Here is a 17,758-nt window from a genome sequence, read left to right on the forward strand (position 1 = left end):
CTGTTTTGCAGAAAGTGCTATTCATCATTATCCCTCCACTTAGGATGCATTTACTGTCAATCTCTTGCTTGGTGCAAAGTCCTAAGCGAGTGGAAAATGTGACTTCGGAAAAACTTCAGTCTGCAAGTCAATGTTGATACAGAAAATATTGCTAATGTGGAACTCTGCTTGCCATTTTCTTCACGATATCCTGTGAACCAAGGTTAAGGGTAACAGACAAATTTCTTATTCCTGGATTTTCAGAAAGTGTTTGACATGATGCCCCATGAAAGACAGTTAACAAAGGTATGAGCATATACAATACATTCTCAGATATGTCAGTGGCTTGGAGACTTCTGAAGTAAATGGACTCAGCGCATTGTCTCCAATGGTGAGTGTTCATCAGCGACAAGGATATGTTTGCTGGTTATGCTGTGGTGTATGGGAAGGAATCACTATCGAGTGACTGTGGGGTGGTAGAAAACGATTTGGAGAAAATTTCTATTTGTTATAATGAATGATAGCTTGCTACAAATTTAGAAAACTGTAAGTTAATGCAGATGAATATGAAAAATAATCCTTTAATGTTCAAATACAGCATTAATAGTGTGCTGCTCGACACAGTCACATTGATTAAGTATTTACACATAACACTGCAAAGCAATATGAAATAGAGCAAGCATGCAAGGACTGCAGTAGGTAAGGTGAATGACTGGTTTATCGGGGAAATTTTAAGACAGTGTAGCTCATATATAAAGGAGGCCGTGTAGACAAGTAGACAAAACTAGTGTGTGATACATTCTTCCACACTATCCAACTATTTGGGAGCCCAGGCGGGTATTATTAAAGGAAGATACTGAAGAAATTCAGAGGTGTGTTGCTAGATCTGAACAACATATGGTTATTACAGATATGCTTCGTGAACTCAAATGGGAAGCCCTGGAGAGAAGATGACATTCTTTTAACGAAGAAAGTATTGGAAACAGTTAGGGAACCAGCATTTGAAGTTGACTGCAGAATGATTCTATTGCAGCCTCTGCAGTCACAGTCAGTCTGTGTGTGTGTGGTGTGTGTGTGTGTGAGAGAGAGAGAGAGAGAGAGAGAGAGAGAGAGAGAGAGAGAGAGAGTGCCTTTGAAAGTTTAAATATTTTAGCTGTCTATCACAGTGCCCCTCTGTGACTTAATGCCTTCTGAATGTGATGAGTACCAACCTATTCTTTCCATACTGTTGTTCTTCCATCCTGGACTTTCCAGTGTTAAATTATAGAATAGTTTTTTTTTTTTATTTTTTTAGTGGAACTTAACAACACATTATAGTATTCAATACCAACCAGTTCTCCTGCATAACTAATACAGTCTGCACATACAAATTAACCCATAAGAATGTTATTTTCTTAGGCTCTACTAAAATTACCAAATAATTTGACAATTAACTGGCATAAATTTTATGGCAATAATACACTATGACAATAGACTGCATTCACCAGAATAACGACTGGTGTATATACAATCAATTTATTTAGAAACTGTATGGTTGGCTCTTCATTATTCACGGGTATTACTCTCTGGAAAAAAAAAAAAAAAAAAAAAAAAAAAAAAACACAAATATATAACAAAAAAAGGATGAATTTTTCTAAACCCACAGTTTAAATGTGTCACAGTAAATAGGCAGAAGTAAAGAATGTTGAAAAATATATGCTTCAGGGTAAAGAAACATTGTTTACTTTTTAGTAAGTGCTACTAGGCCTCATTTTGTGCAGTCCCAAAATGACCTTGTTGCTCACAAGAAGACCAAACAGAGTTGTCTCATTGGTGAGCAAGCTTGTTTGTGATTGTAGCACAAACAGCAAACTGCTTCCAGTATCACTGCTGACAGTCCACGGTGCTTTAAATAACATCATGTTGTATGTGTGTATACTTGCCTTGCTATAAGCAAGCCACTTCTCAACTAAAAGAGCACAACATGGCTGTAGGTTTATAAATGGCCTAGTGAACAGATTCGTATCTCCTATTGGGCAGTAGTGAAGTGGGCCATTTAACCTTGGTGGTATTGTGTATGGTCATCCTTAACCTACCAAATTCCATTTTCAAATTAATGATATGGTTATAATAGAGGGAAACATTCCATGTAGGAAAAATATATCTAAAAACAAAGATGATGTGACTTACCAAATGGAAGTGCTGGCAGGTCGACAGACACACGAACAAACACAAACATACACACAAAATTCAAGCTTTCGCAACAAACTGTTGCCTCATCAGGAAAGAGGGAAGGAGAGGGAAAGACGAAAGGATGTGGGTTTTAAGGGAGAGGGTAAGGAGTCATTCCAATCCCGGGAGCGGAAAGACTTACCTTAGGGGGAAAAAAGGACGGGTATACACTCGCGCGCGCGCACACACACACACACACACACACACACACACACACACACACACACACACACATATATCCATCCACACATATACAGACACAAGCAGACATATTTAGAGGTCTGCTTGTGTCTGTATATGTGTGGATGGATATGTGTGTGTGCGCGCGCGAGTGTATACCCGTCCTTTTTCCCCCCTAAGGTAAGTCTTTCCGCTCCCGGGATTGGAATGACTCCTTACCCTCTCCCTTAAAACCCTCATCCTTTCGTCTTTCCCTCTCCTTCCCTCTTTCCTGATGAGGCAACAGTTTGTTGCGAAAGCTTGAATTTTGTGTGTATGTTTGTGTTTGTTTGTGTGTATGTCGACCTGCCAGCACTTTCATTTGGTAAGTCACATCATCTTTGTTTTTAGATATAAATTCCATTTTCACATTGACAGCCATTGGATCCTGACCAATACGGGATCTATCCTGTGAATTCCGACAAGCGCTGGTAAGTGTTTCCATCCTTACACCATCTTCTTATGAATGAAGATATTAGAATAAGAGAACCACTGCATAATCTTTCCTTATGTACAACACTGAGATGCTGTTACTCCTACCTACTTTGTGTGGTTGTATGAAATGCTAACCACTTCCATTTTCAAGCATGTAGCATACTTCACACTAATCTGAATTTTGTCAGATGCCACCTGCATCAAGTTGCAATTTTTACATCGAACAGCGTAACTTTAACAGCAGCAGTCAACAGTTCTCAATGTAACAGTGTTCCATCATAACACCTGGCACACAAATTGTGAACTTCTGGTTACACATTAACCCCCTCCAGCATTTTTTTACCCAATTTATTAACTTTCTCACTCACTTTTCTCAATTTTTTGAACTTTTTCCAGATTAATATATTATCCTCATGAAGAAATTATCTATAATATAGGCAACAGTTAATACCTTTCAAACCATTTGCAATTCTAAGGTTGAGTGTTTTAATTTCCCCATTTTCCTTCCATCAGTGGAAAATACATATTGGTAATTTTTTTATTTTTTGGGTTCTGCCTTCATAACCACATGCCCCTAAGAGGCATTGGTTAACTTCATTCCAGCTTCCATTATGAGAATAAAACAATATTGTCATTACTGCATTTAAGAACTAAAGTTGTGATATAAAATACAATGGTGGTACTGTAGTAAATTATGATCATTTGGGCACTGAAAATTTGAACAATACACTAGTACAAATTATGTTAAGGCTGTTACTATTTATCACTTCATCTTAACTACAACTTGCAGTTCTTTATCTTACCTCACCACCATGACGTGCAGATGTTATATATGTCAGGTCTGGAGGATATGCTCCATTGTTGGCTGCACGAGCTGCTTCTTCATTTGGATATGGATCTGGGAAGTAATCAGACAATTTACCTGGCCTCATGAACATGTTGCCATTATCATCAGGCCCATCCTGAACCTATATGAAGAGAGAAATGAATCAACTAAAGAAATTTAATAACTGGAATAAATGTAATTGTAGAGGCAAGTCATCTTCTCAATGACTTTGCCCTATTATCTCTATTTTGCACATTTAAAAAAAAAAGTGTGACTATTTATAAACATAGAATACTACGATATAATAGAACTTGGATTCTGTTTATACTGCATTTAATATCATAATTCCTTCCTGCTTTTCCAATGCTCAGCAAATACATCAGACTGTCATAACCTTTTCATATTACTTATGTTCAATCTTGCTTCTCCATAATTTGTGAAGTTACAAAAAAAATTCCCCCGTTCTGCCACCTCCAAATTCAAACCGTCATCCTTTACCAACATGTCCTCTTATATCCCACCTACAACCACATCTGCTTAGAGATGAAGCTATATGAACATCTTTAACACCATCATGGCTACCTATGGCTCCTCCTCACATGCTGAACTGTCTACTGGCCACACACAGGAAACATTACTTGCCACCCATCAGCCTGTGCCCCTTCTTTTGCTTACATTTCACGATTTGGACACGAGAAAAAGAAATTACCCTCCTTCCTCAAAATAATTCAAATCTCCTCAACAACTGTATGTTTCCTGGTACTCTTTGTCTCAGCTTACCACATTCTCTGATGTTAACCACCTCTTCAATGGCTCAAAAAGTACCTACATTGAAATAAAGTCCACCATCGTCAACAATGCCCACATTTCAGTTGCTGTGATGCCTTCCACACAGAAAAGTGCCTTCGATAGCATCCCAGTATGCCACATTTGCGAAGATCAGCAATCCCTTTTCCAGCATACTACATGTTTTCATAAGGACACAAGCATTGACCTTCATGGTTCGCTAACTTAAACTCCTTTGCAATTGTCACACTTGCCCAAATTCTCCAATCACTCCCACAAACACTTCTACAGGCTGGAACAACTTAACTACATCCTCCTCCAGCGCTCTTACATGGGCTACCTTTTAAGGTTTTACACAAATCATGGAAGAAATTGTTTTTGAACAAATAGTTTTATTATTTCTTAAATCCATGCCTTTAAAATTTACACACATTTGTCTGCTTTCAAGTCAATTCTGGAAACAGTTATTCCATTCTGACATCAATACTACAGAAACATGGCTTTGGAAGAATTCAACAGATTTTTGATCAGAATAAATTCATCGTACACAATTTTTTTAAATTTGATATAAAAATGCATTAATTTGATGTTTTCCTTCTCAAATATTCACATTTGAGCATGACAGCTAGCATTCTCATTGTGAGGCATGATTTTTTTTCTGTTTTCCTGATTTCCTAAAAGACTTGGGTCCAGCAAGTAACTGCATACCATACAACACTAAATGTTCTTTGATCCTCAAGGCAGTGATCCGCAGGCCTGGTTTTTATAAATACTTAAGCTTGGGTGCCAGTCCCGTCACGTGGCAACAGCACTCCCAATGCATGAAATCAAAACTATAGCACCCGTAAAATTAATTTTCAAGGGGTAACGCACTGATGTGAATGGCATCCCGTTTCCTAACACCACACCAACAAATGATATCGCTAAACTTGTGTTTTTATATTCATCACATCTTTAGATGTCTACATTTATACACAAGTGTCACAAACAATATTTCTTTACTTACAAAACTTAACAACAGCTGTCTTGAAAACTTCCACTGCAAAATTCTGCAACACCATTAGTAAAGAAACAATGTAACACATCATGTAAATAAATGTAAACTTCTGAAGATTAGGTGCGAAGCAACTTGAAATGTCATCATGGCAAAATAAACAACTTTAAAAGCAACTGGTTGCCATTAATTCACTTCAGTTTCAACAGTTACAGTGTTCTAATGTGTGTGCAATGGACAAAAATTATTTACTACTCTCAATATGAGAGGCTGACAGTAAGACAACCAATCCCAGTCAACAAGCAATTAGCACTAACTTCGTGATTTTAGCCACAAGCAAGTCATTAGGATGTTTGCTCACATAGGCATGGGATGTTTCTGTAACGCTAAATAAATTAAACCATCATTTCTTTGTTCATTTTCAAAAGTTTAAAACACTAAATCACTTGAACTTCACATATAGTAGCTGTATTATAAAAAAGCCAAACTGGAAGAACGATAACAGAATAGAAAATATATACATAAAAAAAAAAAAATGCATCACGAATGGGAGCAATGTGAATGCTCCGTTCTCTCTCCAATGAAAAAATTTCTTTCACAGGCCAGATCCAGTCCACTGATTGCTCACCTGTGGTCTAAAGTAATCATTTATTTGGAAGCAGCTGCTCAACAAACCACCTTGGTTTGTTTCAGTTTATTTTGCACAGAGTGTATATGCAGAAAAAAAAAGATTTCCTGGTTAAAAATACACTTTTCCTGGGTGAAACTACACCTTTTCTGTGTTAAGTGACAATATACTTTTCCTTTGGAACTATACAACTTACCAATTCATTGAATGGTTAAGGTTTTATATGCCAGCGTAGAACTTCCTAGCACTTTAGAAAATGAACCCCCCCCCCCCCCAAAAAAAAGGGGGTAGAAAGAAAGGGGAGGGAAAGGCGGGGAGAGGGAGACAACATGCGCTTTGGAAAGATCTTGGATGTGGAGTAACATGTACACTTCATATTTCTATATTATAAAAGTACATATTTGAATTCCACCAAACACAGCACACTAGTTCCCAAAGCAATGATATCAAGTTGCGATGTGCTTTAGTATTCCAATCATAGCTCATGTCATGTGACTTGCCAGCAGATGATAGATATTCAGAACATAGATCACATGATATAGTCAGCCAATAGCAATGTAACTGTTCAGTAGCACCAACATACAAATACAGAAAGTTTATGGTTTAAATTAATATACATAGTGCAGCTACAACATAAGCTAAGCTTTACCATAAAATATTGATCTTTCTTAGCATTTGTTACACTTTAAGATACATCACAACAAGTATGCAAGTAAACTTTTAAGTATGTCTGGTCCTCTGTGCTTGAAATTCTTCTAAGTAGCTGGCCCTCAAAGTTTTAAGCTCTAAATAAGAATAGAAAGCTCTGTGATTTAAGAAATTCAAAGCACATTTGCACATGTAACATAACTCATCTTGAGTAAAATGAAGTTTACATTGAAAGTAACACTTTTCAACCGTCATTCGTAACATTTTCCCATGACCTGTTAGAATTAATTTCAACAGTTATCAGAGAGCACCAGAAAATGTCATTACTGTGCGTGCGCAGTTACTATGATGTAGGAAGCCCACGTTTGTACCTATATAGCATTAAGAGATCTTACATTACATCTTAAAGAAAACAGTGATCAGGGCATTGGAATTTTGTAAGCATCCTAGAACAAATAATTCAGCTTAAAGTGCACATTCATTTGTCAATTCACAAAGAAGTAGACCCCAACTTGATATTAAGCTTTCCAGTGTGGTTTTCGGGCAGCACATTTTCTTGGAATACCAGTACTGTATTATCTCATGTTTGGTTCTTTAATACTGTGTAACAGCATACAATGCCAGAACATAAAAATAGGCACTTGTAATTCAGCAAACAGTTGACCCTAGCCAATAGTGTGGAATGAAACACTTCATTTCAAATAAAATCACTGCCTCTGCGGAAAATATTAATAGAAGACAAATTTCTTTAGCAAATCGACAAAAATAGCTTCATTGTTCTGCAAGGCAGTTAATGCTTGGCTGCCAAAAACAAGGAAATAAAATAAAATCAGAAAATTGAAACTACTAACACGATTTAGCCCTCCATAATTATGTGACTGTATTCGATTTCACTTGCTAGCTCTCGGCTACAGAAATCCGCTTTGTTTTCATTTGACTCGAGAGCTGTAAAAGAGAAAACAGCAAAATCACTGAACTTAAAAATGGGTCACATGGAGACTTCCCCCTTCCCACTACAACTCAGACTGCTCTGTGCATGTTCGAATCTGGCAGACTGCGCGCGCCGGAAAAATTTTTCTGGGTAGCATCTGGCTCCTTGTTGCTACTGCTGATACAGCTAACAGCCGCACATCAATAGCCATAAGCGGGAGAAGGTACTGCTCATACAAGACTCAACTGTGCATGTGCATGAGCATGAGCCTGCTGGCAACTGCTCGAATGAACCTAATGTAAACCGTTGTGACATCATGGTCATCAGAAGCACTGCATAGTCTTCGTCCTAAAGCCTTTGAAACATTTTGCTGGTGGCAGACAGTTGTGTGTGCACTGTGTTTTGTTGTTGTAAATGGCAGAGGAGGCACATTTCCTTTGCAACTTAAGTTTTGCTTTTGGTTTATGTCCCTCATTTATGTTTTACTAATGCAGTATTACCAGGTAGTAAAATTATTTTTTTAGAGTATCAGTTCTTACTACTCAAAATTACAAAAATTTAACTGAAAACTAAAACAATGAAAAATTCTTGAGTTTTTGCCAATTGTCTGGGGCCATATACACCCTGTCGCAACACCCAAACGACTGACTGCTGCTTAGTTTCCAGTCTGTACAAACGTATCCAAGTTACATCCTCTGTTATGATGTCTGCATATGATGCATTTCTTCAGTTGGACTATTCAATTCTTTTCACAGACCAATTTCCATGAGCCATTTTTGCAGCTAAATGTTCATGCAAAATTTAATTTACTGCAGTTTTCAATAGGTTTAATGATGCCTACAGATACCGGTACAGCTCATACCAATCCTCTTCCATCATACTACACTACTTTTTTTTTAAGGAAAGCAAAAGGTTATGGTTAATGTCTTTGAAGTAAACACAACCCTGATTAAAATTTGCAAACCCATATTGTAAACATTCCTTTCTGTAGGTGATTAAGTACTAAAAAAATGATCAAAACTATGTATGAGACAGAGGAAGGGGTGAAGTAGGGAGAGGAGGTCGAGAAGAAGAAATTTCAAACTACATGAATCTCTGCAATGCTGTGTGGGCTTATATTCAAAGGCACCAATAACTGAAAGAACAAACCTTATGCAACTTAATTTTATTAATAAAGAACTTTCCCCATTTGTAAACTCAAAATATGCAGCTGGATAGTATTCAATACTGTGTTGTTGCACACAACACACAGTAACATGCTACGATCCTCTTTGACATACTGTCCGCAAGGTGGATAAGGCATTGCTACTGAAGCCTGTCCATTCTTCGAAGGTGACCCTGTAGTATGTGAAAGGGGTTTCCAAAATGTACCACTGCAAGCTTCAACAAGTCCCAAGCATTATCAACAAGGTTCATATGTCAGCAGATACTGCAGGTCATTATGCTTGGTTGGGTGCTGCTTCCTGGAAGAACATGTTCACGAGATGGGTGCCTGTGCTAATGAAATATCATCTGAAAAGACTACACTATCACCAAAATGTCAATTTTAAGGCTGAACAAAAGGTTTAGAGGATCCTGTTCCCGATACTGCACAGCCCTCCAATACCAACGTGAGGTGTCCAACAAACATGCACAATTCCAGTCTGTAACACGAATGACCACCATCTCTGATGAAACCATGGGACGGCAGTCTTGAGACACACTGGTACTGTAGCAGTTCCACCTACTTTTAATTGTTAGTTTATTTGTCCTCAGTGTCGACATACTGCGTGGCTACACTGGCTGAAATATGAGGTTTGTAATTTGGACACTGACTACTGTAAATAATGTAGCCGACATATGCACAGTTGCGGTGCACAGTCTTTTACTTTTACTGTCTACACAGCCCCCTAATGATACACAGTTATTTATGTATGGCCAGTGCACTATTGTTTAATACTTTCCAAAAGCCTCATTAATAGTTTGTAGGCAAACCTCCACAAACTGCTACAATAATTTTCTGTTTAACATCAACAAGCAGTAAAACCTAACCACAAAGTTCATAGTTCTTTAAGAATAATCAGGTACATACGGAGCAGACATTGTCACTGTTTTTACACATGGCATAATTGTTTAACACTTATTCCACAGTTAATATGAAGCATTGTTGTTGTTCTAACCAGCACAGGTTTCTTGTCCAAAACTCAGCCGTGGGACTGACTGTCTCATGACCAAAAATCGGACCCTTATATATCATCACAATAACAGGTGCTGAAACTGCACATTGTTTGATGTTGAATTTACAGAAATAAAAATTTAACTCATTAAATTAACTGAATACATCAAAAAATTGCGTCTTTTTAATCGTTTCTTCTACTGCAAGAGTTAGGCCGAATTATTTTGGAATTAATGAAGGGCAGGTTTTGCTACCATGTTTCAGACTAGAGCCAAATAGATACTTTATGAATACTAGCATTTCGTCTTCCAAATGTTTACAATTATTACAGAATTTGTATTTGTTTATATGTCAACAATAGAATCTAAGTTATGAAACAATTACTGATTTCACCCTATAACAAAAGATACTAACTAGGAACAGTCAAAATAAATTAGAAAACCAATTACATACATAAAACTAAGCACAATATTAGATCTGGTGTTAAATTCTATAAAACTATGGGCCAATCTTTCTCATTCATACAAATGCAGATTATATTCATGTGTATTAATGTAATTAGTTAAACATGAAAAAATGAATTTAAGGAGGCAGATGGCAAAACAAGAGGGGAATAAAAATTATCCCAGCTTGCTTCGTCACAGTACCTGCCCGCATCCACACTCATCTATGCCTACTGTCAGGTACCAAAATCAAGATTTCATTCTGACCACCTTTTTCAAACCTGCAGTGTGGGGGAGGATTGTACTGTCTTTCTTAAGGGATACCAATAGGCCAAATAGATCACACACAGGCTGCTGTGTAATCCTGTGTAGATACAGCCCTCCCAGTTGCCTCTAAAAGGCAGCACATGGTACTCCGAATCGTCATCAGGGTAACTATGAGCCATAATTTGAGGAGTGTAGTCTAAAGCTGCTGCTGTTACATTGTGTCAGCACTGTAAGTGCAGTGGCTTGTGCCTCACGATAGATGTTGAATGACTCTGCTATGGTGCATGCCAGTTCGACACAAAACTACACTTGCTCACAACCACCCATGCCATAAAATAACCACAAACGCCGACCCCCCCCCCTCCCCACACACATGTAGTTTAAGCTCGGAACGACACTCCAAGGTATGCCGGCTGACTGAACAGCGTACACAAGGCACGTTGCCCCATTCACAATTACAGATGCAGCATGTACACCACTGACCTGCACTTAGGTCGCAGGCTTACTTTCACTTCCATTACACTGGTGGCTACACATACCAATTTCCTGAGGCCAGAAGAGCATAGAGAATGAGGTTTTTGATGCAAAACACATGAACAATGAAGTCATGAGAATTGTACAAAACTTTCTTGAGCAGTTTATTTCATGACTAAAAGATACACGACACATCTATGATTTATTATTCTATATTTGTTGTGTTTGGTTGACACTGGATGACGATATCTACAAAAACAGTAACACAGTTGGTATCTGAAAGTTAAATGTGCTAAATGACTAGACAGGTCCCAGAGGGGCACACAGTAAGGGCATTAAACTGGTAATAGTGACAGCTGTTGAATGTTTCCAAAGACAAATTGTTTTGCAGCTCTGGAATGCCTTAATGAATGGGATCAAACTAAGCACAGAAGTGTAGTCAGTTTTCCCTTTTCCTATGTTTAATGCAAAGGAAATAGTTGTGAATAAAAGGTGAGTACCCAACACTGAGCTACACCTATGCATGTAAGGTCAGCAAAAGTTCTTTTTTACTACACTCCATACAATAACCTATTACTTACATGCAAACTGTCTTTTTTTACTTTTGTACTTCTGAAATAGAATTAACCACAAACCTGAACTTCTTCAGCTTCCGCTTTAGCTTCTGCTTCTGTATGAGAAACACCAATCAAGTTTCTGTATGCCATATACTTCATACTATGGCATGCAGCACACACTTGCTTGTAAACTTCGTATCCCCGGCGAACACTGCAAAGGCACGTATTTTTGAAAATGAAATATGGTAACATACATTTTTAATACACACCACAGACACAAACAAAGTACTTACCTGGCATGGTCAAGAGACTGAAAAAGACCATTGTGGGGCCATGGCTGTTTTGGCGGGTGTAAGTCCAGATCGGCTGCTTTTACTGATCGATCAAGAGCAATGGCAAGTGCGCCGACTCCTCCCGTTACAATGCCGATTGTAGTCACCAACTGTGAAAAATTAAAACATCACACACTCTTTGTACTTTATTTTACTTTACAGCAAAATTAAAAAAAAAAAAAATTACCTAAGTGCACACGCGCGCATATATGTGAGTGGCTGCTTTTCCTTTATTTTATGTATTATTCATCCAGGAATTTCCAGTTTTAAAAGAGTTGATTATTTTGCCTATTTCTCAGGGAGAATAGTAAAATCAAATTGAGTTAATGAATATGATAGTGATTCTCGTGTATACTGAATTACCTTTTCTTTTGAGCTTCTATGCAATGCTTGGGTGTAGTGAGTGTTAAAGAAGCTTGCCACAAGTTTGCATTCAAAGTCTATCAGTTAATACCTTGCATTACTGACCCCTCTCCCCCATATGAAAGTGAACAATTACTCAATGCTCATTCTGAATAATACATTACTGTTAATTAGTGTGTACTGTCAGCATCAGAATATAACTTGGTGGAGGAAATTAGGCTTTGTGAGAGTATATCATATGCTTACAGGTTACATTTAGTTCAGGTACACATAGCTTTATTCCTGAAAGTTTTTCAAGACACTTGTGAAGCGGACAATGGTACACACAACTTTGTTAAATTTTAATACTGAAATATATTTTCTGAGGAAAATGTCACTTCACACAGTGACTTTTATTCCATTAGAACTTCAAGTTCCCCAAAAATAAATACAATGTTTTAAAATATCTGTGTTAGTCATCACTTTCATTTTGGTTACTTGCTAGCACAACAAAAACCCTTAGATTTTTAGCAGCAGTATGTAAATTAATCATTTACTAACAACTGTACAACTCAGTACTATCTGTCTACCTTGTGGGTAATACAACCCTAATTGTTACAGAAGTTGATATTGAAATCGGCACATACATCCACTCTTACTTATAGGTAAAAGAACAATAAATCAAATTTCTCAATTCCTAAATCGTTCCAGTGGTTGGTTGGTGAATGAAGTACACACACCAGGTTTCTTAGCTCTTATAAAAGCCCAGGTTTAGAATGTTCCATAGAAGCTGAGTACAGTTACCTTTAATACCAGAATATTATCTACAGCTAGCACTTACAATGAGTTTATTCTTGCTTACTTCACCTATTTTCATCCCTTGATTTCCAGTGGGCTTGTTTGTTGCAGCAATTCACAACATGTACACAGAATACTTTATCCAGAAAGCAAGTAAGTAACTAAAGTGTTAAGTACAACTAGTCTTTGAACATTGTTTAAAATATTATCTATTCTGAAACCCACATTGCACATGAGCTGAACACTTCTCTTCACTAACCCCTAACAAATGGTGCAATAAAATGCCAAAACTGGCATCCTCCTCCTTAAAAAATGGTTCAAATGGCTCTGAGCACTATGGGACTTAACAGCTATGGTCATCAGTCCCCTAGAACTTAGAACTACTTAAACCTAACTAACCTAAGGACATCACACAGCACCCAGTCATCATGAGGCAGAGAAAATCCCTGACCCTGCCGGGAATCGAACCCGGGCGCGGGAAGCGAGAACACTACCGCACGACCACGAGCTGCAGACCCTCCTCCTTACTTTACTGTCAATATGACTTTTTGCAAACAACAAATTCAGCCTTAAGTTCATAACTTCTTCGAAAAACTGTGAAAGGAAATATGTTTATTGACTTTAATAACATTCTACTGGGATTGTGTGTGTCATGATAAACTACCTCACTCAATTACCATTGCAGACAGCCTTCATTAGAGAGATTGATGAAGACTGGCTGCAACTGGAGTGGAAACATAGGTAGTTTTATCACATTATGAAGTGGTCACTCATACAAACGAATACTACTGAATACATTCTGGTCATAAAACAGTTACCCTTATATGTCTCAACAGTCATATCATATAACTGACATTCCAGGGTCATCACATATATAAACAAACCGAGCACTGCGCTTAGCACACTGGACTCGCATTTGGGAGGATGAAGGTTCAAACCCACATCCAGACATCCTGATTTAGGTTTTTCACGATTTCCCTTAATCGCTTCAGGCAAATGCCGGTATTGTTCCTTTCGAAGGGCATGGCCAACTTCCCTACTCTGATGGGACCGATGACCTTGCTGTTTGGTCCCCTCCCCCAGATCAACCAACCAAAAATACAGATGGGGGCAAATGGTCTTGTTAGCTAATGAAGGTCCCATGATGAATCTTCTGATCGTGAGTGGGAACAAATGAATACTGATGTTCCACAGGATTCAATTCTGGCACCACTCCTGCTCTTTCTATGTACTGGTCGCTTTCAGTGTTACTCCAGTAGAGCAGAAATAATGCTATTTGCTACAATCATAATAATAAAGCAAAACACAGCTGCAACAAGGAAGGAGCAATAAAGAAAATGTTCGAAATTATTATTGACTGGTTCTCTATAAATGATACCTGTAATTTGCTGAAGTACTCTATTCATTCAATTCTGTATAAGGCATCATTATCATCACAATTAACACCAATGCTACTAGTATGTGTGAAAGGAAATTTAAAAAAGAAAATAAATCTTTAAATTTCTAGGTATACATATTAATCAGCCCCTGCTTTGGAAAACAGGACAAAATCTTCTCAAATGGTTAAGTCTAGCTACATTTGCTCTATGTGTAATTACTGAATTTGCTGAGCAAAATGTTAAACAGTTAACTTGCTTTGCAAACTTCCATTCACTGATGTCACATAGCATAATATTTTGGAGAATGTCAGAGAGAAATTTGATGTAAGGAAAATGTCTCAAGCCCATTCTTTAACTTTATGTGGGCAACTACTTAAAAGTTACACAGAAGTCTCACAATTCATTTACTCTCCTCTAAAGGTTTGCTGCGAAGGATCAGGCATGATTTGGAAAGAGTAACTAGGGTTCAAAAGCCATATAGTGGAGACCTGCTTGAAAATGGAAGTTTTGAAAACAAATGCAAATTATATTTCTACTTCGCAGCTCCTCATCCTCCTCTTCCTCACATGAATTTCTGCATAGACAGTATTTATAATATTGGGTTATATTTATCAAATTTCACGGCAGACTCAGATAAAAATAACAGTTATGTAAATGCCCAGCATTTAGCCATGTTTTCACACAAAAAAATTTGCCTTGTATGTAAACTGTCTGAAAATTTCCACATAATACAGAGCTGTCCTGAATAATATACACAGAACATGCACAAAATTAAACAGTTTGGAAGGAGAGACTAAATCCAATTAATTGATACCATATGCTACTAATGTAGACCGTATATCAACAGGAAGAAAATGAACACTTAAGGGTTTTCTCAATTCCCCACTCCAAGTCTTGGGGGGGGGGGGGTAAATCTGATTTTAGAAAAGGATACAAAGTTTATATAAAAAACATTTTCAAATCACTGTGCATCAGAGACTTTTGTCTTTCAATGACCTCAAATGCCATCACAGAGTAAATGCACTGGCGCATATGAATGTTCTTTGACAAAGCTCCTACAAGTAAGTTGGGCTATAAACTTCTCAAAATATCGATAATGTTTGTTTTAGTAGTGTATTTGACCTTTATGCATTAGGCCAAAGGATTCTGCTGCAATACTAGGAAATCAAAGCAAGTAAACTAATTTCATTTTTCATAAGCATGTTAACAAAGCACACTAAACTGATGTTTCTGACTGACTTAGCAACTGAATTTAGACTGATAGCTATACACATGGGCAACTATAGCTCTTAAATATCAAGTTTCATTATGTGTAAATAGTTAAGTAACATAGCTCTCATACTCATTTAACAGGTTTCTGTATGACTGTGACCCAATTATAAGCTATTAACCTACATGTTTTGGTTATGCCTGAGCCACTAATGGTCATCAAACACTGCATTTTTAAAATAGTATGTAAATGCCTCTGGCATCAAACATGCCAGAAACAAAAACAGCCCATGTACTGAATCTCTAAGCATATCTTATTTCCTGTTCCTCACTACAATGTAGTTTTATTTCTACCAATGTCTCTGTTGTGTTTGTCATTCAAGTTCTTTTACAAAAAAATGGTTCAAAAGAGCACTCACTGCCATCAATAGTTTTACAGCGTTGTTTCCGTCACTTAGATTATCTTACTCACAAGACATTTCTAAGGTCACAGAAAATGACAGGATTAGTTTTTGTGAATGTAACTGTCTGAATTGCTTAATGTGTCTTTATCTGTAACATTCTGCTTGCTGTCATTGGTTCAAAACTTAAAACTTGCAAAAGAAAGTTCATTGTTAGTATCAACTTTGTTTTACAATTTAAAGTTCTGATCTGACAACGGTGGCAGCTGAAACAATGTTATAAATGCAGAATGAAAAACCCAGGATGGAATAATGACACACTTCCTCTTCCTTTACCACTTGGTGCCCTGCTTATCACTACTGATCCCTGATCCCTTTTCACTAACATCTCTAATGCCCATTGCCTTGCTGCTATTGAACACTACCTTCCCCAATTCCCGACAGATGCAAAACCTTCAACCTCCACCCTAAATATGACTACATCAGTACCTCTATCCATATCAAACCTATCAACCACCAGCAATACCTCCACGTACAGCCTAACCACCTGTGGATGTCACAGTTGTAGTCAGCTGCATTAGCAACTCTCTCATCATATGCTCGTAATTAGCACTGCAAGTTTTACTAATGCAAATGACAATTTTCCTTCTTTGTTACTCTACTCTTACAAGATTATGGTTCAGAATCTGGCTCATTAATGATGAAGTTTTTAACTACATACTGCAAGTCTTGTTGGCCCACAATAAGAATGCATTTCATTGCACGACTACATTTAATGTTGACTTCTTTTGAATGTGTGTTCACCACTTTTTTTAAAATGATTTCAACGATCTGAATATGGTTGTACAAAACAACCAAAATTAGTCACTGTGCTGCAATTATATACTAAAAATTGGTGTCTAGACTGGAATTTTTTTAATATAAAAAAACTTATTTGATAGATTAAGACTGCTGTCTCCTCCCCGGGTACATTAATTACATATAATTATCTGCCAACATTTCAATGCATGCCTCTAATAAAGAACTAGTGATATCACTTAGTTTGTGTGTGTGTGTGTGTGTGTGTGTGTGTGTGTAGTGCCATCCTCGAATTAACCTCTTGTTTCTACTGTTAGGCAGAAATCATTGTTTACTTTTTCTGTGTGTGTGTATGGGGGGGGGGGGAGGAGGAGGTGTCTAATTCAGAAGGCTTTTTGGCCAAAAGCTCACCTCTTTAGTAGTCTTTTTGTTGTACCTGACAGCAACAACATTACCACTATGTGTTGAGTAGCCATTATGCTTTTTATAATATTGTCATTATTCCATCCTGGATTTTCCACCGAGTCATTCTGAAATACTTCTCCAGGTAACTCTGAGCATATACAACTATATGCAACACAGCACTTGTCTTAAAGACACTTGGAACATAGTGATCAACATCCACCCATTAATAATATTAAACTTGTGTTGCTCTATCTGACACAATGTTGAACTAGAGAAAACAGATATAATGTGTTGGGTTTGATCACAGTCAAGTCATCTTATTTAAACCCCTATCTCACCCCTGCAAGCGACGACTAACAACTGTACTAATGACTTTGTATCAAGCAATATTTACCTAAATATGTGAATTAAGAATATTTTTTTTCTTGTAATAAGTGCCCACAGTCAGTATAAATTTTTAAATAGCATAATATTCACTTTTAGCTGTTACTGGAAGTTCAGTATCAGCTGCAAGTGAATGAAATTTAAAAATTGAACATTT

General features: G+C 37.3%; 1 protein-coding gene across 1 annotated transcript in view; it reads right to left on the reverse strand.

The window, feature by feature from the left end:
* The window catches only part of LOC126251461 (cytochrome c1, heme protein, mitochondrial-like), a 39,941-nt gene that overhangs the window by 20,949 nt on the left and 1,234 nt on the right, over positions 1 to 17,758 (reverse strand). Inside the window, exons 3-5 of the mRNA XM_049951891.1 lie at positions 11,847 to 11,995; positions 11,632 to 11,764; positions 3,648 to 3,812 (exon numbers count right to left, since the gene is read on the reverse strand). Coding sequence (XP_049807848.1) covers positions 3,648 to 3,812; positions 11,632 to 11,764; positions 11,847 to 11,995 — 447 coding nt within the window. The remainder of the gene's footprint in view (positions 1 to 3,647; positions 3,813 to 11,631; positions 11,765 to 11,846; positions 11,996 to 17,758) is intronic.

The sequence above is a fragment of the Schistocerca nitens genome, chromosome 4 (assembly GCF_023898315.1).
Source record: "Schistocerca nitens isolate TAMUIC-IGC-003100 chromosome 4, iqSchNite1.1, whole genome shotgun sequence".
NCBI classification, from domain to species: domain Eukaryota; kingdom Metazoa; phylum Arthropoda; class Insecta; order Orthoptera; family Acrididae; genus Schistocerca; species Schistocerca nitens.